This window comes from Plasmodium malariae, assembly GCF_900090045.1.
Source record: "Plasmodium malariae genome assembly, chromosome: 5".
Taxonomy (NCBI): domain Eukaryota; phylum Apicomplexa; class Aconoidasida; order Haemosporida; family Plasmodiidae; genus Plasmodium; species Plasmodium malariae.
In genome coordinates, this window is record NC_041779.1 from 786,460 (window position 1) to 809,860 (window position 23,401).

General features: G+C 29.6%; 4 protein-coding genes across 4 annotated transcripts; 2 read left to right on the forward strand and 2 right to left on the reverse strand.

The window, feature by feature from the left end:
* Positions 1–271: 271 nt before the first annotated feature.
* PmUG01_05025100 (conserved Plasmodium protein, unknown function) lies at positions 272–2,645 on the reverse strand (the record flags this gene model as incomplete). Its single annotated transcript, XM_029003452.1, has 5 exons — positions 272–352; positions 550–674; positions 838–908; positions 1,140–1,242; positions 1,487–2,645. 5 exons carry the CDS (start codon positions 2,643–2,645, stop codon positions 272–274), a joined length of 1,539 nt encoding a protein of 512 aa, XP_028860397.1.
* Positions 2,646–8,128: 5,483 nt separating this feature from the next.
* Positions 8,129–13,626, forward strand: PmUG01_05025200 (conserved Plasmodium protein, unknown function; the record flags this gene model as incomplete). The annotated part of the gene is given in 4 exon segments (XM_029003453.1): positions 8,129–8,819; positions 9,089–9,957; positions 9,972–12,114; positions 12,353–13,626. The coding sequence occupies 4 exon segments, from the start codon at positions 8,129–8,131 to the stop codon at positions 13,624–13,626; spliced, it is 4,977 nt and encodes a 1,658-aa protein (XP_028860398.1).
* A 1,386-nt stretch (positions 13,627–15,012) lies between these two features.
* Positions 15,013–17,301, forward strand: PmUG01_05025300 (conserved Plasmodium protein, unknown function; the record flags this gene model as incomplete). Its single annotated transcript, XM_029003454.1, has 1 exon — positions 15,013–17,301. The coding sequence occupies one exon, from the start codon at positions 15,013–15,015 to the stop codon at positions 17,299–17,301; it is 2,289 nt and encodes a 762-aa protein (XP_028860399.1).
* A 992-nt stretch (positions 17,302–18,293) lies between these two features.
* On the reverse strand, positions 18,294–21,610 carry PmUG01_05025400 (2-oxoglutarate dehydrogenase E1 component, mitochondrial precursor, putative; the record flags this gene model as incomplete). Its single annotated transcript, XM_029003456.1, has 2 exons — positions 18,294–21,252; positions 21,456–21,610. The coding sequence occupies 2 exons, from the start codon at positions 21,608–21,610 to the stop codon at positions 18,294–18,296; spliced, it is 3,114 nt and encodes a 1,037-aa protein (XP_028860400.1).
* Between the last annotated feature and the right edge of the window lie 1,791 nt (positions 21,611–23,401).

The window sequence follows — 23,401 nt, forward strand, 5'->3', positions numbered from 1 at the left end:
GCGATTATTGCTGCGATTATTGCTGCGATTATTGCTGCGATTATTGCTACTATTATTCTGCATTATTGCTGCGATTATTCTGATTATTGCTGCGATTATTGCTACTATTACTGCTACTATTACTGCTGCGATTATTGCTGCGATTATTGCTGCGATTATTGCTGCGATTATTGCTGCGATTATTACTATGTTTATTTTATAATTCTTTTGTTATCACAAATATAAAAGTAAGCAAATTGCTCGTTTTTCCTCCTCTTCCATTTTCTTTTGGTCAATTTTGTTTCAGCTCGTAAAAAGTTTTTGCTAAATATTTTCCTCTGTCCTTGGCGAACTTTGCGAATGTCAGCTGCTCCTATATTTGAAAAAAGATAAAAAATCATTTCAACAAATACAATTAATTCAACAAAATAGCGAAAAACGTTTCAAAATACGTCAAACAATTTCTAAAATCTCCAAACAATTTCCAAGAAACAAATGCGCATATGTAAAAATGCAGAGAAAAAAATAAATGAACGTATGACAACTACTACTTTTGCACATTTTGCTTACCCTCAGTATTTCCTTGCTTGAAATGTGTAACGTTTTTATATTTTTCGTAAATTTCTTTTTCATTATGCCGCTTAATAGAAATAAAAATGCCAAGGTTATGTTTATCAATAAGTACGAGTTCTCCCCTGTTTTTTAAGAAGAGTAAACATGAAAATAAGAAAAAATAACAAAAAAAAGGAAAATACAAAAAACGATGTACGAAAACTTAATGTATTATATATATGTACATGTATATGTACCTACAAATGCACACCCACATTAAACATTATAAATAAATTTCTTCCTTACATTTATTCAGCACTGTTCCCGTATTTATGATATAATTATTGTAAAAGCGATTACTCGAGATGTTCACATAGCTGGGGGAAGGGAAGGGACGATAAAAAAAAAAAAAAAAAAAAAAAAAATGACATATATATATACATATACACACATACACATATACATACGTATATGTATATACACATGAAGGCTTTGACTGAAACGATTAAATCGTTTGAAGTGTATACACAGCCTATATTAGATATTGTGCACATTCACTTACGTATGCATACATGTTTATGCGTAAAAATATGCACAAGTGTGGTTACCTCATCAACATATGCTTGTAGTTCTTGTTCACTGAAAGCTGTGTGCACAGGAAGAAAAGAAAAAGAATAAACAGGAAAACCTGAATTATGGTGTGTTTTACTCCTATAAGAAAAGAAGAGATATGGAGCAGCGACCACGTCGCACACATGCATGTAATGAGAAAGAAGGGTGCGTATATTATAAACAGAACTGAAATGTGTTTTGCTAATATAGACATGAACAGTGCATGCACAATAAAAAAAAAAAAATTAAAAAAAAAAATTAAAAAATAAACAAATGAACAAATGAACAAATGAACATATAATATATATATATATATATATTTGTGCCAACAAAGGCGTATTACGCTCGCGCTTCAAGGTTGACTTGTGGACCCTCCTCTCGGAGTCTGTCTTTAAAATGTCAAGAATTTTGTTTATGATACAGTCGCAATCATTGATAAGGCAGTAGAGATCCTTTTCCAATTTTCTGAAAAATAATTTTTTTATTTCATAAATGATATCATTAATTCTGTTAACTATACATAAGTCATCATTTCTTGAATTTTCGAATAAATATTTTCCGTTTTTTGCTCCGTAAATGTATATAGGTAAAAGATCAATATTATTTCGTACATTGATTTTACTAGCTAGGCATTGTGTTGTTTGGCATAACAACTTAATTCTGTCTTCTTCATGTTTAATTTCATCAATTTTTGAAAAAACAAAAACAATTTTTTCCATATGTTTTTCATATATTTCTTTAATTATTAAAAGCAGACGGTTACTTAACAGTTTTCCAGAAGAATCAAAAAAAATTAAAATTATATCTACATAATCAGATAAATCATATATAATACTGTTAATGTCAAAATCCATTTTGTTCATAATATCTTTTAATCCAGGTGTGTCAATAAAATCAATATTTTTTGTTTCCAAATTTTTACTAACATACATTTTTGTACATAAATTATTTTTAAAATTTCTATTTCTATTTGATATATGCTTTAAAAAGTCAAATGTTTTTATAGTTATATCTCCATTAAATTCTGAAAAATAATTGCCACTCGTTATAAGTGTAAAATGATTTGTTTCAAATTCATATCCAGTTTTTTGTATATTTTCTTGTAAAAACCAATTAATAAATGTACTCTTCCCAGATGATGAATTACCTATTACTAATACACGCACTTTTTTCGAAATGGTCTTATTAATATTTAAGAATAAACCCTTTGCTACATTTCGTATATTTAGCTTATCTAGACCTTTATTATTCATTACTATATTCCCATTATATAATTCTTTTATTTCACTTACTATGTTATCATATATATTTAATTTCTCATTCATATTATTACTTAACCTTTTTTCAAAATCTTCTTTCTTTTCATTATCCTCCTCCTTGATATTTGTTGTATCAGAATTATCTGAAAATTCAGTGGACTTTTCGTTCCTGCACATGTCCAAGTTGTCCTTACTTTTGTAGTGCTCTGAGTTTATAGTCGTCTCACTCGGAACGCTTTGCATTTTGCACACCAAAAAAAATGGAAGTAGTGAAGTCGAGAAGTCGGGAAGTAGTAACGTAGCCAGATTACAAAATAATGCGCCTGAGAGGGGAATATATCGTAAGTGTTTATTTTAATGTTATCCTTTTGTACATACAAAAAATATTTGCATAACTGTGCGTGATTATGAAAAATGGTCAGGCGGGGAAAAATATTTGGTATATGAGAACTACTGTTGCCTACGTTTACTACTGTAAAGGTGCCACACACACACATATATATATATATATATATATATATATATATATATATATATATATATAACTGTATTGAAACGTATTTACTACCACGCCGTAGCATTATAAGAAGTTAAATATATTTCACTCATAATGTTTTGTGTCCTACTTTATATGAATATATTTTCACGTTAACTTTATTTCCAATATTAATTTTGTGTATATGCACAATGATTGCTCACACTAATAATATGCATGCACAAATAAAAAAAAAAAAAAAAAAGAACAATTTAAAATTTTCTCCTGTTATTCAACATTCATTGATAATTTTTTTTTTTTTTTTCTCACTTAAAAGAGGAAAAGGCATAAAAATGAATTCTTAGAAGGACAAGTGTGACAAGGAGAAAAAAAAAAAAAAAAAGGAATAAAGGAATGAACGAATAAATGAACGAACAAATGAACGAACAAATGAACGAACAAATGAACGAACAAATGAACGAACAAATGAACGAACAAATGAACGAACAAATGAACGAACAAATGAACGAATTAACGAACGAATTAACGAACGAATTAACGAACGAAAGATATGTATCATGGGTTGTGGATAGGGGAAAAAAAAAATTAAATAAATAAGAGACAGTCATGTACGTTTTGAAAACAGCAAAATATACATGCATATACCCATATAAATAAATATACATATATGGGTATTTTTTTTTTTTTTTCCCGCTTTAAATAGGTTAAATGGATAAAATATGTACGCATAGGTGTATAAATACATAGATATATGCATAAATTGATAAATAAATATATGCATAAATGCATATATGGATAAATAAGCATATGCATAAATAAACATGAATAAATAAACATATGCATAAATAAACATGGATAAATAAACATATGCATAAATAAACATGAATAAATAAACATATGCATAAATAAACATATGCATAAATAAACATATGCATAAATAAACATATGCATAAATAAACATATGCATAAATAAACATATGCATAAATAAACATATGCATATATGGATAAATGAAATTCAGTGAACACAATAGAATTAAATAGAAAAAATCATAGGGGTGCTCACCAAACTTGAAAAAAAACAGAGAAAAAAAAGAAAAGAAAAAAAAAAAGAAAAGAAAAAACAAAAAATACAAAAAGATGAACAGCAAGCAGTGAACTACGAAAAATAAATTACATCATGTTATAAGAATAATTACTGTAACAAAAAAAAAAGAAATATAAAAAGTGCATTTTTTGACAGTTCTCTTTGCTTTTTTTTTTTTTTTAACGTATGTGACAAATGAGTGTAAATCTTATATGCATACATAAGGGAATTCACATGAGCATACACATGAGCATACACATGAGCATACAAATAAGCATACACATGAGCATACACATGAGCATACACATGAGCATACAAATAAGCATACACATGAGCATACACATGAGCATACACATGATCATACACATGATCATACACATGAGCATACAAATAAGCATACACTTTAACTCGCTTAGACTTGCCGATCAATCAAAAAAGGCAAGTATAAATTGTAAAATAATTACATCATTCATTGATACATATGCATATGGATTGTCATGTAATAGTCGGGTAACCCCCCGTTCAATTTATTTTGTTTGTAAGATACTCTAACCAAAAAAATATTATCAAAAGGAAAAAATTTAAAAACAAAAAAAAAAAAAAATATACACACATAATATATATATATATATATATATGTATGTATATATGAAATCAGTACAGTATAGCTCTCACCATTTCATGCATGTGTATTATTGCTTCATTTTTGCTAAATGACGAAAATGGGAAGAGTATGCGTGTAATATTTATGCACATATATACATATGTACACAGGTGTGTGTTAAGTAAGCTTAAAAATTGTGCAAAATGGTAACTAAAATGTATTTTTCGAGGTAGCATTATGATAATGTGTTAATGTGCTAATTTTTTAATGTGTTAATTTTTTAATGTGTTAATTTTTTAATGTGTTATGTTTTAAACGTGTGAATGTTTCATTCCTATCGCTTTTTTTTTTGCCATTCCTTTTATTCGTTCATTTCTCAGATAGTCATCATATTAAAAAAGCAATTTTTGAAAGCTATATTAAACAAATATGTAACTTCTCTTTTTTTTTTCTTTTTTTTTATTAAGAGTAGCTAAAAATATATACATTTAAACCATCCTTGGAATACTATTACTAAAGTCTCACAAAATTAAAAATGAAACCAAATTAACGAAAAAGAGCATATACTTAAAATTTCTTTTCTCACTACTTATTTTATTATTTTTGTTCGAATGACTCTTTTTAGTATTTCTATAAAAAAACAAAACATTCTTTTCATGTCAACAAAGGAATAAATCAGCATCATCAAAAAAAAAAAAAAAATAAAAAAAAAAAAAAAAAAAAAAAAAACAATAAAAAAAAAAATAAATAAATAAACAATAAAAAAAAAAAAAATATACCTATGGGTAGGACTATCATAAAAGCAAAATTGCCAAGTAACATTTTGCCTGTTCTCACTTCTATGTATTGAAGAAAAACCATCACAACAAAAATAAAAAAAAAATATTTAAAAAATAAACATTAAAAAAAAACAATTCTATATTAAAAATAAGAATTAAAATGAAAAATATTCTGTTTAATTTTTGAAGTTAACAAAACTGAGGAAGGTGTTGTATAATAATTTTTTATATAATCCACATATCCTATTTCGAACTTTCAGTAGGAAGTAACATAGTCAGATAATTCCGGTATATTCAACCTCCACACGTGTACACACAATTACCAAAGAAAGAGCGAAAGAACATCAAAACAGCAAAATGGAGAAAAAAAGGTAAGTAGCTGAAAACTCCTAAGCATTTTTTGTAAGCTCTTTTTAACAGTCATCTTTCTTTTAAATATTGAAAATGCTATTTCTGATATATCTGACTTAACACATGTCGACACTTTTTTTTCATTTCTTCCTTTCAACGGCATGACGGATTTAAAAAAAAAAAAAAATAAATATAATAAACCAGATAAACAGAATAAACGAGATATGCAAATATATGTATAATAAATAAATGTAAAAAATGTATTTAATAAATAAACGTACAAAATGTGTATAATAAATAAATATGAAAAATGTGTATAATAAATAAATATGAAAAATGTGTATAATAAATAAATATGAAAAATGTGTATAATAAATATACAAAATGGAACAAATTCACGGCTACTTCAACAGTGATAGTACTCACTTGACAGTTGTAATGGCCCCCCCCCCATTTAAGTTCATGGCTTAGATATATTTTGATTTTTGTTCAAGTTTCTGTTTCTTCAAAAATTGCAGAAGCTACTAACAGATTTTTACACTCATTGCTTAAACAAAGTGTGTCAAGTTTTAATAGGAAGTGCACTGAAAAAAAAAAAAAACAAACGAAGCAACAAATAAACATTTCGTGGGTGCATAATTATGTTTCCTTGTCTTTTTTTATTTTTAAAAATAGTATCACAGAAGTTGCTGCCCATAAATAAGATTATTCCTTTGAACTAAATATAAGACTACCTTAATTTCAGGAGAATACATATCTTTTCAATTGTTTTTTTTTTCTTTTTTTAAAAAGAATGAAAAACGAATTTATATGAACATGTTCATACTTATTCACACATTTTTACAAGCATTCATGTTGGAAAAGGAGAAATATTATTTTTTTAAATAGGAACATCACATTTACAACAATTTCTGTTTCGACCATATGAGCTAATTATTCTTTCCGAATAACACGTTGACATACCACGTGTCTGTGTTACTCTTGGGGTGGGCTCTTTTTTTTTTTCAAATTTTTACGCTCGTTCATTTTTTTAGTTTCACATTCTTTCGCTCATACGCTCTTTCACCTTTGCAAATGTTTTTTTTTTTGCATTATAAAAGGAGTAAACTTCAGGGGAGCCACCAAAGATTGCTCAAATTAAACAATCTCATTTATTTAGTAGTTCATTTATGTATATGTATATATCTATTTATGCATTATTTGTTTGTGTATTTATATATACATTATTTATTTGTGTATTTATATATACATTATTTATTTGTGTATTTATATATACATTATTTATTTGTGTATTTATATATACATTATTTATTTGTATATTTATTTATCCATGATTTATTTGTACATTTATTTATACATTAATTATTTTTATATTTACTTTTTTTATTTTCCCTTAACACTGTGCAGTTTACCTGAACACTGTTCAGGTGCTATATAAAAACAGCAAAAAAAAAAAAAAAACTGTGATATGTAATTGCGCAAACTTTCCCATTTGCTTAACTATTCTTCATAGGATTATGTTTATTTCCTTTTGTGTAATTTTATTGTCACTCTAGACCTGCAATATTATCTGTATGTCATATTACGATTATTTTTTTACCTCACCGAACTACAATTTTTTCTTTTTTGTTTCCTCTGCTTAAAAGCAAACGATTAACTACTTGGTACTGCCTTAGTCAGCCTTAAAAAGTTTTTTTTTTTTTTTTCCCTTACTGGGCAATAATATTCGTTTTTCTTACTCTTTTCTCTCATTTTCTTTGACGAGGAAAAGCAAACAAGATAAGCTTCCGCGTTGAAAAGTTAAAATAAAAATGGAAGCAAAAAAAAAGGAAAAAATAAACTGAAGCAAGGTAAGGTAAAATTTTATATGTAGCTCTTTTTTGAATTTTTTTTTTTTTTTTTTTAATGTTACAACTCTTTTACGTCTATTCTTTCACCGAGTAGATAATTTTAAAATATGAGGGGCATACCATGTATTACGCATTATGCATATATTTGTATATATATATATATATATAGATAAATATAGATTTATGTGCGTATATTTAATCCCCAAAAATTAGAACATATATTAACACAAAATAGCAAAGATGATAAAACGCATGCCCGTTTATTTTTGTCATGGTATATAATAGTATATTCATAAATGCACATATAAGCATATGCATACATATATATATATATATATATATATATATATATATATATATATATATATATATATATTTATATATTCATTTTTTACAATTTTTGCGACCATACATTTTACTTAATTACCACTGCTTCATAATTGCTATTTACCGCTTCCCCTCTTGTACACCCTTTGTTCCTTTTAATGGGACAGGCAAAACAGTTGGACGCTGCATAGTAAGAGTATATAAAATGTAATCCCCTCACATGAAACGTACATAATGAAGTCCAGGAAAAACAATAAAACCGATAAAGCTAATAAAGCCAGTAGAGCTAACACATGTAAAGTAAAATATAGTTTTTTATATAATGACAAAATTTTAAAGCTGGCGGAAAACATAGTTATCTTAGCAAACAGTTTATCATTATACAAAAAGAAGTACAATAATTATGTTATGAGAGAAGAGTTAAGTACCAAGAAAAGAAATTGCAAAAATGGGAAATGCATAGAGAGTAATAATAATAATAATAGAGACCAATTAAACAGAAATAAATATATCCGAGGACTTTCTATAAATTCATCGTTTTTTCCAATTTTTAATTTTTACGAATGTTTTGTACGCGACTTAATAGATCTATGTAATAACTATACAGACATATATGTAGAATTTCTGTACATATTAATAATTAACAGTAATCTTTTCAACAATTTTATTTATATATGTACGTTTACCAGTGGTGATAAAAATGATCTGTTCCTTTATCTTATGTACAAAAATTTTTTAATTCTCATTGAATACTACTACTATTTCAACAACTCATTTTACTTCAACGAGTTATATATCAAGCTAAAAGGAATTTATGATAATAGAGAAAATTTGGTGGATAACTGCAAGGCGAGGAAAAAAAAGTATGTCCTCTTAGGGAAAAGCGTTAACTTCCTGTCAAATCAGATCGATCCTGAGCAATGTGGTACCTTCAGAGAGAAAAAACGTAGAAAAGTGAGAGGTGTGCAGAATGTGCGACACGTGTGAAACGTGCTTACTTTTTTATTTCTCGTTTATGCGAATGTTTTGTAACGTTATACTTACCCACCTACCCAGTAAGGTGCCACATACCATATTACAAACCATTTTCCACATCATTATATATTATTTATTTTATTTTATTTTATTTATTTATTATTTATTTATTATTTATTTTTTATTTTTTTCATCGCATTTTTGAACTTTTTATCTCAGATCCTTACGTACGAACAAATTACGAGGCTAATTTTCTATACAGATACCCTATCGAATACAGCGATTCTTCAAATTATGAACATGGCAACGTAAAACTTGCCAGGGATTACATTAATGGGCGCGATAATAGAAGAGAAAAAAAAAAGAAAAAAAAGAAAAAGACAGAAAGAGATGTGCAGATAAATACAGGAATTGACTCTGCGATGGGTGCACAGATGGACACCCCAATAAATTTAAACATCGGTGAAACACAGCAAAAGAAGTATAATCGACCTTCTGCCAACACTTTAAAAATAAATGATAGCAACTCCCCACCTGTACACAAGGAGCAGTCTTCTATTTTATTGTCAGAAAATAATGGGTCTTGTGCTTATGTCCAAAAAAATGAAAATAAAGGCAGCACATGCCATAATGCGAAAGGGGAAAGAGATAAAGGTAAAGATAAAGGTAAAAGTAAAGATAAAGATAGTGATAAACATAGTGATAAACATAGTGATAAACATAGTGATAAAGATAAAGCGTGTAAACGGGAGAAGGGTGGAGGGGAAAAAAGAAAAAAAAATAAAAATATTAATACAAATGAGAACAAAAATAATAACACAAAAGAGAAAGAAAATGATAACAAAGAAGAGAACGGAAATGATAATGAAAAAGAGAACGGAAATGATAATGAAAAAGAGAACGGAAATGATAATGAAAAAGAGAACGGAAATGATAATGAAAAGAGAACGAAAATGATAATGAAAAAGAGAACGAAAATGATAATGAAAAAGAGAACGGAAATGATAATGAAAAAGAGAACGAAAATGATAATGAAAAAGAGAACGAAAATGATAATGAAAAAGAGAACGGAAATGATAACACAAAGGAGTGCATAAAGGAGAACAGAAAAGAGCAGCTGGACAAACCGCGAACCATTTTAAGCAAATTATTTTCAAACTTTTCGGATAGCAGAAGAGACACAAAAAAAAGATGTAACCTGTATAAAGAAACCGTGGATGAGAAAAAATTTTTCTTTAACCAGGAGTCTTTGTATTCTCATAACAAAAATTTTAATATAAACAACTTTTATCAATTAAAAAATATGTTCATAATTTTTGAAAAGTTAAAGTACGAGCACTTGTACATATTGCTATATTTTTCTTTGTCCATTTTACCTTTCCTTTTCCATATATACCTAACCAGAATAATGATAAGAGAAAAAGAAAAATTCCACATCAATCATTACTTGATGTATATATCAAAGAAGATAAAAGAATACACTACTTTTTTTTATTTTAATCGTAATGGAGCAGATACGTCTAAGGAGGGGCATACCAGTGAGCACTCACTTGTGGGGAGCTCTCAAAAAGGGAAAAACCAAGGAGGAGAACGAGCAGTAGAAAGAGGAAGAGAAGGACAGCATTGGGAAGAACACGGGGTAGGAGAGAAAGTCAGGGAGACTGCTTCGATGAGTACAATACGTTGGCACAAAGCAGGGGGTAAAAAAAGATACAATGATCATCTTACGGGTGATCAGCAAATGTATACACATGACCATTTAGTAGATCCATATGATACCATTTGGGAAAACATAAACAGGATAAATATAAAAGATACGTTAGACCGACTAACAAAAGTACAAGAAGAAAAAAAGAATTATAATTATACATCTGTGTTTAAGAAAAACATAGATCTCTTGCATACCCTTCAAATGAAAAACGATATGAAGATGTTGAACCTTGAAATTGTTAAGGATGAAGAAGACAAAGAATTATCAACTTCTGAATTTTCGACCTTCATGAATTTAGAGAAGTTGGACATTTCGAAAAAGAGGTACATGAAGCAGCACCGGGGAAGTAAAGAAGAACAGGTAGAAATAGAAATAGACAAGGCAGCAGACAATGTAGGTGATAAAATGGAAAAAAGTGGTGTACAGGTTGGTACTAAAATGATGGATGAAGGAGTGATAAGGACTAAGAAGGAAAATGGAGCAAGGGAGGAGCGATATGACAGAGAAAGTTCCATGAAATCGAGGAGGAGAAAGAAAGGTGTTATGAACGGTGCGATGAAAAACGAAAAGGAGGAACAGGAAAAGGCATCCCCGAAGAGGAGTGAGGATGCTGATCTGCATACACTACTGTGGAAGAACATGAAAAGGGATCGCATCTACAAATGTTATAAAGCCATAGTAAGGAGAAAGAGCCTCCTTAACCATGGAGGTTTTGAGGATTTATTGAAAAGCATAAGCATCATTTGTAGTGATAAGTTTTATTCCTTCTTTATGAACAACATAGATATTAGAAATTCGGTGGAAAACAATTACTGCATTTTGAATGTAGTTCAGAATAATTACAATTGTAGGAAGCACAAGAGAGAAGAGATAGATGCAGATATACTAGACCATTTACACATTTCTAGTGTATATAAAGACAATACTTTAATTCATAATGAATATATTAAAAAAAAAATAAAACGAAATAAATTGTATACATATAAACTTTTTAATAATCAAATAGAAACATTACTTAGCTCGAAGGAATTATTGGATTATATAAAAAAGCAAAAGAAAAGAAAAAGGAAAAAAGAAATAGCACAAAAAGAAAAAAAAAAAGAAGACTTCCTATACATACAATCAAAAATAAAAAATAATGCATTAAATAATAAAAATAAAAAAATATATGATGATATATTTAAATGTGTTAAAAGTAAAAACTCAGAATTGATCGAATCTGATTGCAATTCGTATGATAATAGTGACTCAAGTGATAATATTACTTTATATAATTATACGAAAAAATATTATTCCGAAAATGTTTTTACCATTGACTACTTTGTTTTTTTTATTGTTAATATGTTTTATGTGTTTATACATCTTCATAATATTTATTTCTCTTCAACGTATTTGAATATCTTCCTTTCCTTCTCCATAAAACTAGTTTACAAGTACAGTCATAGAGCCCATCGTTCCGAGTCTGTATTCCCTCTTAGTGTTACCCCTTGTGGGCACATACACCCCATCGGCTGCCTACACGGTGATCCGAAAAGTAAGCCACGAACATGCTCAGGTTGGAAGTATACGCGTGTTAGAAGCACGCACAAAGATGCACGTACCTGTGCGCATTTTCTATGTTGCATATATACCTACCTATGTGTATGAAGTGCCCCGTCTTCTCTTAACTTTGCACCAGTTGTTCTACGCACGACTCCATTTATTACCATTACCATTACTGTTACAATTACTATTTCTTTTTTTTTTTCTTTTTTTTTTTTTATCCTTTGTAGACCTTTGTACAAGATTTCTAAACTTGAGCAAACCACGAAGGTACTCAGTTAGATTGACGAAAAGAAGCAAACGGATAAAAATAAAAAGGTGTTATAGTGTAAATAACATAAGCTGCAAAAACAGCAAAATGAAGTTACAGGAAAAGGATTGTGAAGAAAAAGTGGAAAAGCATAACAAACTAAATGTAGACGATAGCGGAAAAATAAAAGATATAATTGAATTCATTTTGAAAAAGAAAAAATTTTTGAACAAGAGAAGAAAACAAAAAAAAATTGAAAATAATATACATTTAAGGAAAACAAAGAGTTCTACTAAAGACATACTATTATTAAACACATTCGACATAATTGTAAACTCCTTTTTTGATTTATGTATATCGTTATGTAGCATTAATTTTAAATGTGTATGTGTCAGGAGGAAAAGACTAAACAGAATGTACATTAGTGAAAAGATATATTTTTATTATCATCTAATAAATAAACAGTATGATGTATCTTCTTTAAACAACTTTAACATGGTAAACTATAACAATGCGGTGGATGCATATTTATTTTATTTTAATGAATTCAAAAATTATGAAATGTTTGCCAGTCAACTTTTAACGAAGGACACAATGGAAGAAAAAAAAAAAAAAAAAAAAAAAAAGAACACACACGTGGATAAAGTCGAGGGGGGAAACACAGATAGGCAGATAGTCAATCAAGCGGTTATACGAGAACACAAACGGGCAGACAAATACTATAAAAATTCCAGTTTTTCCAGTAGTATGGAGGATGACAGTAATTACAGGGGAGAAACATTTGAAGGATACACTAGCAACATCACTTGTGCGAAGAGAGCAAACAGCACAGCAAGCACATCCTCTACCAAATGCAGCGACGAAAGCTTTTTATTTTTAAAAAAGATGAAAAAAAAAATGAATAAGAGAATTTACATTGACGAAAATAACATAATAAATATTCTAATAAACATAGGCTGCATATATATGAATAATATTAAATACAATGTAGATATATCCCTAAAAAATTTGCACAAAATGAATAACTGTCATCTTGTGAATGATAAAGAAAATTTTTTTAAGTATATAGACCAAGTGTTTTATCGTAATACCAATTTACAGTTTTCTAATATTTATAATCAATATTTTCTTTCTTTCTTTTTTTTTTTTAAAATGCATTATCTGTTTTTCTTGGTTAAGTATAAATGCGAGCAAGAAATGTTTTTGAAGGCTTACTGGTTCCTCTATGCGGTATATAACATTATACAGAGCTGAGAATGTCGTTAGCGATGTTGACAATAGAGGTGGTGGATGCTTGACTGTCCTTACGAGCAAACAATCGTGCAAAACGCCGATGTGGTGTAGCGCTACAGAGTTGCAGCGCTGTATGAAGTTGAGCAGATATGTATATATATACACATATATGTATGTATGTATGTATGTTTGTATGTATGTATGTATGTATGTTTGTATGTATGTTTGTATGTATGTTTGTATGTATGTTTGTATGTATGTATGTATGTATGTATGTATGTATGTATGTATGTATGTTTGTATGTATGTTTGTATGTATGTACGTGTGTATGTATACCTCGGAGGGAAAAGGCCACTCCCTTTTCCTCTCGATTTTTACGATTCATCTTCCCATACGTTTGCTTGTCATCCGTCATTACTTTTTCGTTCGTCCTTTCCTCTGCATTTTTTTTGAAAAAAAATACAAAAAAAAAATGGGAAAAAAATAAATTAAAAAAAAAAGGAAAAAAAATATAAATAATAAATTTTAAAAAAATGAAAAAAAAAATTTATCTAGCCACTCCTCTTAGCGAATTACTGATAAATCTGATAAAAACATCTTTTTTTTTTTTTTTTTTTTTTAAACGATATATAACATTGCTATATGTGTAATAAACACTTCGTGAAAGGAATTATCCTTGCTCTTTAATTTGTGCATGTAAAACGGATTACATTTAAAGGTTAACATTTAGCAAATCAAGTTTACAGGTTAACAATTATTACTTTTCATGTTATATTTCTTTTCTTTTTCTTTTTCTTATTCTTTTTTTTTTATGTTAAACGATAATACAACACCTACCCAAGTGAGAAGTTTACGTACGGACTTTCAGCTTATACTGTGGAACTACATATCTTTACCCGGCTGCTTGACATATAGCTTTCCTCTTTGTTTTCCCCTTTTTGTGCAACTCCCAAGCATGACTAATTTGAATATATATGCACACTAATCGTTTAATTAAAAAATAAAAAAGGAAAACACTGAGTTACTTCGCTAGTAGTACATCCCACACAGTACAGCGAGGTTGACCATGTGATAAATAAATTCCCTCAGTTATTACTCTCTTATTAGGTAAAAGGAAAACATAGCATTGTATAACAACAAACGGAAGAGGGAGTAATTCGAACAGTAGGACTTCAAGTATGGACGCTCCTGCACCTCAGCATGTTAAAATGAGGTAAACCTGTGAACTGGACAGGTATCGAATTGGCGAAGTGGTGAAGCCGCTAATTGGTGAAGCCGCTAATTGGTGAAGTCGTTAATTGGACGAAATGCTGGACGTGGTTTGGCTTTTGGTTCTTTTTTACTGTACCCTGGTGTTCTATCCACCCTGCATAGTAGTACTTTCAAGGAACGCTAAAAAGGTAAGGATGTATTTGGGATATTCAAACAAAACGTTATTACCAAATAAGTACAAGCGTAAACATTATTATAGTGTTATTCGCTGTGAAAAAGAAAAAAAAGATAGGGGATCAAATGGCAAGGCAGAAGAGGAAGGATTAAGTATTAATAAATTTGAAAAGGAAGATATAAAAGTAAACAAAAACTTAAATGTTAATATATTTCGAAGTGAAAATGAACAAGAGGAATCTGCATATGATAAGGGATTATGTATATATAACATCCTCAAAGATATAGAAATTAAAGATGTTAAAAAGGTCCCTATATTTAATGAAAATCTTACTAATGTAAAAGTCGAGAAAAAGGAAGATACCATAAATTTAATACAAACAAATCATAAAGATAAATATTTAAAAAACCATTTAATATATAAGGACACTAACTATAAATTGCCATATATGCTGAACTATTATCCTGATGATATGTTCATATTTAATTTCGACGGAGTTATAAACTTAAATAAGCAAGAAAAGATTATTGTTTCTTTTTTTACATTTTTAAAAATCTTTAATCAATCCCTAACGTTTAATGGTAAGAGGGTAAGTAACTTGGCTTTGTATGATTTCATGGAGAAGAGAAAGTATTTATTCGAAAGTATGGAGGGCAGCTCAATGCAAAGGGAAGTTGTTCCAAACCACTTGGACAGTGCCCCTAACCATTGCTGCGATACCGTGAAGGGGGAAGATCCGTTCATTCTTCTGAAGCTTATGCCCAAATTTATGTACACTAGATTACTTTATATATATAAATATTTAAAAAGGAACGAAGATATAGTTATAGCGATAAAATATATATACGAAGAGATCAACAACATTTGCATTAAGTATAACTACGATATTAATGAAATTATTCGAATGTGTGAGGAAAAAAATACCATGGCCATGAAATTAAATAGGCTTAGAGATTTGGAGAAGACTATGCAGATACCCACAGATTGTGGAGCATCGGATCATACGGATGTGGATACAAATGTGAATACGAATGTGGACGTGAACGTGTACGAAATAACCAAGGAACTGACCGAGGGAACATTCAACCCTAATGTACTTTACAAATATAAGCACATAGAAAATTTGGCCAATGTATTTCCCAGTTTTCGCTTCGACTTTGAAGATTTTTATACGAGTAATTTTTATTTAAAATTGTATGATAGGTACAAAGTAAATGCGGAAGATGTATTAACCCAGTTTGATATTATGCGTAGCTTGCTAATGAAAAAGGAGAAAGAAGCTTATACAAATTTACTCAAGTATAGATATGTATGTAATAATTTAACAGATGAAGAAAAAAAAAGACATGAAACTTTTAACCTTTGTTGCATTGATATAATTAATAATAATATTAACGTTTATAAAAAGCCGATATATATAATTTCTTCTGTTGAGGACTCAAGCTTCATTAGGTATACACTGCAATCGTTTGGATTAAATATCGTAGAGCCAGATGATGAGCATCTGCTTCGCATTTTTGGAAAAGACTCCTTAAATGTAAATCATGAGCAAGAACGAACTAATACAGAAAATTCCATTCTTTCCAGTTTAAAGAAACTCGTCAAATCGAAGTATTTCTCCGGAGGGGGGAAGCAAAAAAAAAGGGGCAGAAAGAATGAAGACAGGGTGGAAAAGGCAGATGACGAAGCGGAAGACAAAGCGGAAGACGAAGCGGAAGACGAAGCAGATGACAAAGCGGAAGACGAAGATGTGGCCGTCTGTCAATCCACATCAGTGTTGTTACCTGATGACAACTCAGAAAATACGGACTACTTGTTCGATCCGTACTGCCCAGACATAGGTTATTTAAATCATGTTAAGAAAACACAAAAAAGAGACTATTTTTTTAGAAAAAATCCACATTATATGAACATGTTAAGGCAAAAATGTAACTTAGTAAACACAATTATAGAGAAATATCATGACGATAATATAATACATATACTAGATCACAAATATGATGACTTAAATGCGTTAAACAATGACAAAAGATTTAATAAAAAGGTACGTTTATACTTTTGTGAATGGGGATATAATACATATGAAGAAAAACTAAAAGCTATATATAATGATAAGATCAAAACCTTTTCCCAGTCTTTTAAACTTCTATTTTTATGCTGCACTTATCAGAATTCTTCCAGAAGAGAACACACTCATGGAAAAGGTATACCCATGGATTTTTATGCGAAATATATGCATAAATATTTCTTGAAAAATAATTTAATTACGTACACAGACAGATATGGTAATCCGGTACAGCCTCCCTAGATGTTCATTCAGTTTATCCTCTTCGCTTTTTTTTTTTTTTTTTTTTTTTTTTCTGGAGAGTCATTCGAATGTTTTTTTACGTTATTACATGTCCGTTTAGTTTCCTTTCGTTCTATTTTTGTTTCCTTTTTTTCCACGTTTGTCTATCTTTTTTTTTTTTCTCCTTTCATCCAACTTTCTTGTATCGATGTGCATATTTGTCCCCGTATGTTTGTGTATATGTATGCATATATATTATGCTTGCTTCTACCTTTTTGATTCCTTATCCCCTGGATATACTTCACAAATATGAACCGGAAATACGAGCATACCTTCACGTACCATCGTGTATTACTCATTCGATTCGTATTCATGTACACCCTCACCTTAATGCATTGCTGTGTTTCGCTGTTTTGTATTACTAACTAGCCTCATGTTTGGCGGCGCAAATGCCCTCTTAGCATTTTAGTGTGCACCTCACGTTCATCATTGGAGGAGCCCTTTTTTTTTTTTTTTTTTTTTTTTTTTTTTTTTTTTTCATCATTTTCCATTATTTTTCAAAGTCCTGCTCCATTTCGCCAAGTTCCTAGTCTATGTCACCATAAAGCACACAAAAAAATAAAAAGAAAATAAAAAGAAAATAAAATAAAAAAAAAGAAAGACGTTCTTATGATCTATTCTCCCATTCGCCTCTTCCTTTTTGCACACTCAAATAATAAACTATTTTCTGAATAAAGGAGTTTTACATTTGGGTGTGCAAGTCATGTGTTCAGGGGTAATGGGTGATAAGTGTACATTGTTTTTTAATAGAGAGGAATCTTACACAACTTCTCAAATGGGGTAAAAAAATGGGGAAAAATGGACGAATACATAAACGAATAAATGGGAAAAACTGCACGTGAACAAACTGAGCAGCATGAGCTTGGTCCGCTCAACAAAAAAAAAAAAAAAAAAAAAAAAAAAAAAAAGACGAATATTTGCATGTGTGGGAGTACCCCTGGTCTCCATTCCTATCACAGCGCAACCGTGTACTTGTGTGCATGCATGTGGTGAGTCTTGTTGAGGTCGAAAGAGTCAACGAGAAACTCGTCTAGTTGGTAGAGGTGCAAGTTGAGATCTCCCGCGGATTGAGCAGCATAAACATCCCTACCTGAGTAGTACACATCTGGTATTTGTATACCCCATCCAGGATTGTCCTTCTTAAGCTGTTTAATAGCTGCTTCTATACGACGAGAAACATAGAACCATGGACCCATATTCATGTGTTCTTCTTGGACCCATATAACATCTCGTAAGTTTGGGTACGTCTGTAAGTCGTTCATAAATCTTTTAAAAGGAAATGGTGATAACTGTTCAATTCTGGCTATAGCAACACTCTGAATTTTATTAGTCTCTCTGTAATTTAGTAAATCATAATATACTTGTCCTGAACACAATATTATTCTTTTAATTTTATCCTTTTGATACAATTTATGACTGAACTGTTCAGGTAAATAAGGTAAAAATTCGGTTGATGTTAAAAAATTTTCTATATTATCAAAAGCCATTCTCATTTTAAGCATTTTCTTAGGTGTAATAGCTATTAATGGTTTTCTAAATGATCTATGCATTTGTCTTCTCAAAGCATGAAAAAAATTTGATGGTTTCGTACAGTTAATTATTTGCATATTATGTTGTTGTATTATCTTCTTATCTTTTTCTACAGAGTAAGTAGCAATATCTTCTCTATCATCACATAACTGTAAAAAACGTTCAATACGAGCAGATGAATGTTCAGGTCCTTGTCCATCATATCCATGTGGTAATAACATTACTATACCTGATTGTTTATTCCATTTGGTTTCCCCTGAAGCTATGTAGTTGTCTATCATTACTTGTGCTCCATTAGCAAAATCTCCAAATTGTGCCTCCCATATAACTAATGCATCTGGGTGTTCATAACTATACCCTATCTCATACCCCAAACATGCATATTCAGACAATAAAGAATTATTTACTTCAATTGTATGAGGTGTTTTCAACGAATCAAAGATATTATACGATTTGTATGTTACTTGGTCATGTACTACTGCATGTCGGTGTGAAAAGGTACCCCTTTGTGAATCTTGACCTGATAAACGAGCATGAAAACCATCTGATAGTAATGTAGCATAAGCAAGTAACTCGGCTGTTCCAAAATCAATATTTTTCCCTGTTTCTAAACTATCAATACGACTTTTAAATAATTTTGTTATGATAGGATGAGCATGAAAATCTTCTCGTAAGGTAAATATTTGTTTTCCTATATTTATTAATACATCTTTTTCTACTCCTGTTTTTCTAGAGGGGGAAAATTTTTGTGGTGTAACCATATGCTCCCATTGTGGAAGGTATCTCTCCTTTGGTGTTGGCACAAACGATTTAGACTGTTCATATACTTTTTCATATAAATTATATATATTTCTTTTATTTTGTTCAAATTCTTCTAAAGTAATTACTTTTTCATCAATAAGTTTTTTACTGTATAGATCTAACACCGATTTATGTCTGGCTATTATATCATATAATAATGGATTTGTAAATTTGGGCATATCCAATTCATTATGACCAAATCTTCTATACCCTACTAAATCTATAATAGTGTCTATGTTAAATTTATTTCTAATATCTAGTGATAATTCGAATACGTAAGTCACTGCTTCTGGATCATCTGCATTTACATGTATTATAGGAACATCTATACACTTTGCAATATCGGTGCAATATTTACCCGATCTTGCATCTACCGGGTAAGTGGTAAACCCTATTTGATTATTAACAACAATATGTATGGTTCCACCTACATTATAACTTGGAAGTTTTGACATTTGAAATGTTTCATAAGCAATTCCTTGCCCAGCAATAGATGCATCTCCATGAATAGTAATAGGTAATACTTTCTTCTTTTCTTTATCATTACAATAATATTGTTGTGCTCTTGCTTGACCCATAAGTATAGGATCTACTGATTCTAGATGAGATGAATTATCTACAATTCCCATGTGAATATATCTTTTAGATTCTTCATCAAAATAATCTATTTCTACACCTAGATGATATTTCACATCACCTGTATTACCCCATATGTTATCACTAAACCCAGTCTTTCCACGAAATTCTGACATCATTTGTTCTAATGGTTTGTGTAATACATTAAATAATACATTGAGTCTACCCCTATGTGACATACTCATTAATACACTATCTACATGTAACACTGCTGCTCGCTTTATTAATGCTTTCATCCCAGTTATTAATGTTTCACATCCATCTACTCCAAATCTTTTCGTTGTAGCAAATTTTGCAGCCATATAATTTTCAAAAATAAATGCTCTTGCTGTATCTTCCAAAATTTTTTTTTTCATATTTTTATTATATTGATATTTCTTATCATTTTCAATTCTTCTCACAATGTAATTTACTACATTCTCATCTGTTATATGCATATATTCAAATCCAATAGTTCCACAATATGTTTCTTCTAATCTATTTATTAAGCTCCTTAACGTATATTTTGTTTTCTTCTCTTTTGTTAAAAAGCCTGTTATGGATGGCAGATCAAATGAAAATTCTTTATCTAAATCATCATTAGTAAAACCAAAATCTTCAAAAGACATCTTTTTTTTATCCTTTTCATATATTACACTTGAGTATGGGGGCATGTTCGGTAATGGCAATGGATTTATATTTGCATACAAATGCCCTTTCTTCTGATACCACCTTATAAGTTGAACTACACGTGCCAAATCGTATATATTCTGAGTTTTCCCCTTTTCTAGCATTTCCTTGTTTACATAAGTTATTCGTAACTTACTGTTCTTAGATAACTCCCCTATACATACGTTACTCTTTTCTTCTTGTCTACTTACTATCCTCACCTGATTGGAAAATGGGGAAGGCACATCCTCATAGATATTTGCAAAATATTCATCCCATGACTTGTGAACAGAGTTTCTAAAAAGAGGCAGGAAAAAAAAAAAAAAAAAAAAAAAAAAAAAAGCGCGTAAGCGTACATGATATATGAGGTGCAAGCAATAAACACGATAAATGCGGTATATGTAAAAAACGCTATTGATCAGGCAGATAAAATGATGCACACAATGAACAACATTAACAACGAAGGGAAACTCCGACAGAGAGCCACTAACAAATTTTACTTGTCCTTTTTCCATATCCTGTAGGTCCCCTCTATGTATGAGGCCATGCTCGGGTTAAAGTTATGACTGCATGCAAGACTACTTAGATGAAATGCTCTTTTTATATATTTTCCATTTTCTCTCATCAGATGATTAGTATGTACTATTTTTTTCATCTTTTATTTATATATATATGTATATATATATATATATTTATTTATTTATTTATTTATATATATGTATGTGGGTATATGTCCATATGTATACGTATGTGTGTACATAAATGCAAAGGCATAGACTTACATTCCTATGCACACGAGTTCACTTGTATATAACATACGTTGCATGTGGGAACAGATTTCAGCTAATTCATTTTTCGTATATTGCTAAACTGCGTTTTTTCATACGTATAAATGGTTTGTGTAGTTACGCATATGTTTGTATATGTATATATATATATATATATATATATATATATATATTTATGTATGCACACGCGTCTTCATGTGTGCATGCAAAAAGGTACTTCACCTGTGGCCTCAAAACGCTTCCTCGTAGATTCTTAAATAAATGTGTACCATTACTTTTTACATATTGGGCCTATTTACAGTGTCTCGTCATTATGTAATTGTTAACTGCGTACAGTGTAAGTATATAACATGTAGTTAATGGTGTAACTATATAAAGGGTTGCTTCTATTCTTTCTATTTCTTACAAAATTGGAAGAAGTACCCTCAAAAAAAGAAAAAAATATATATATTTGCAAAACAACAAAGGGTACTTGTTATAGTATGTCACTATTTAAAATGTATATACCTCATGTATATGCACTAACATAACGCATAAAAGTACTTAACTACAAATTAGGAGTAAACATTTTGTATATTTCAAAAAAAAGATAAAATAAAAAAATTAAAAATTAAAAAAAAAATATAAAGTTCAGCGTACAAAGGAAACGCTTCTTGCTCAAAGTTTTAAAAGAAATTTTTGAGATCAAAAAAAAAAAAAAAAAAAAAATTGTTCATAAAGGTTGGAAAAATGGATACATACATATATATATTTAAGTAGTGTTTATGTATACATATATATATATATATATATATATATATATATATATATATATATATATATATATGCATATGAATTTATGAGCATTTTTTTCTTCTATATGGTGTTTAATTTTTTTTTTTTTTCCACGAACATGTTGACCAGTTTGGTTATCATGAATTGGGTAATTAACCCCTTATATGCTTGTTCATCTTTCATAAAAAAAATAAAATAAAATAAAACATAAAAAATAAAAAATAAAAAATAAACAAATTAATGTGTATATAATTATGTATATATAAACACATACGTGTATATGTATATATATATTTATATTTATATGTATGTATGTAAAGATATACATATGCGCATTTGCGCAAGTGCTTGGAAATATATACCAAGAAGTAGTACAAAATTCGCTAAAGAAAAACATATGCATGTACCGGTAGAACCAAACGAAATGCAAAAGAATTGTAAAAACTTGCAAAAACTTTTAAAAAATTGCAAAAAATTGCAAAAAAATTTTGAAAATAGGAAAAGAACAGCAAACTTATTTGAGATTACAAGAAAGCTAATAACACACACTATATTGTAATATTGCATAGAGCAACGCAGGTGAGCTACTGAATACAGCTGTTTAGTACAGATGTTCAGTACAATTGCTTAGTACAACTACTGAATACCCGCATACGTGAGAGCTTAAAAGCTTAGTCTCATTCAATAAGTTAAAGGCATAAAATATGCAATTGAAGATCTTGCACATTGAACGTGTACAGGTCAAGAAGCAAACATGCACATACATACGTAAATATGCCCAAACACATATAATGATAGGGGCATGCATCAAACATTTTATAATTCTGTAAGAGCAAATGCGCCTAGACAAAATGAGAATTTCAAAATGGATTATTTTATTTTTT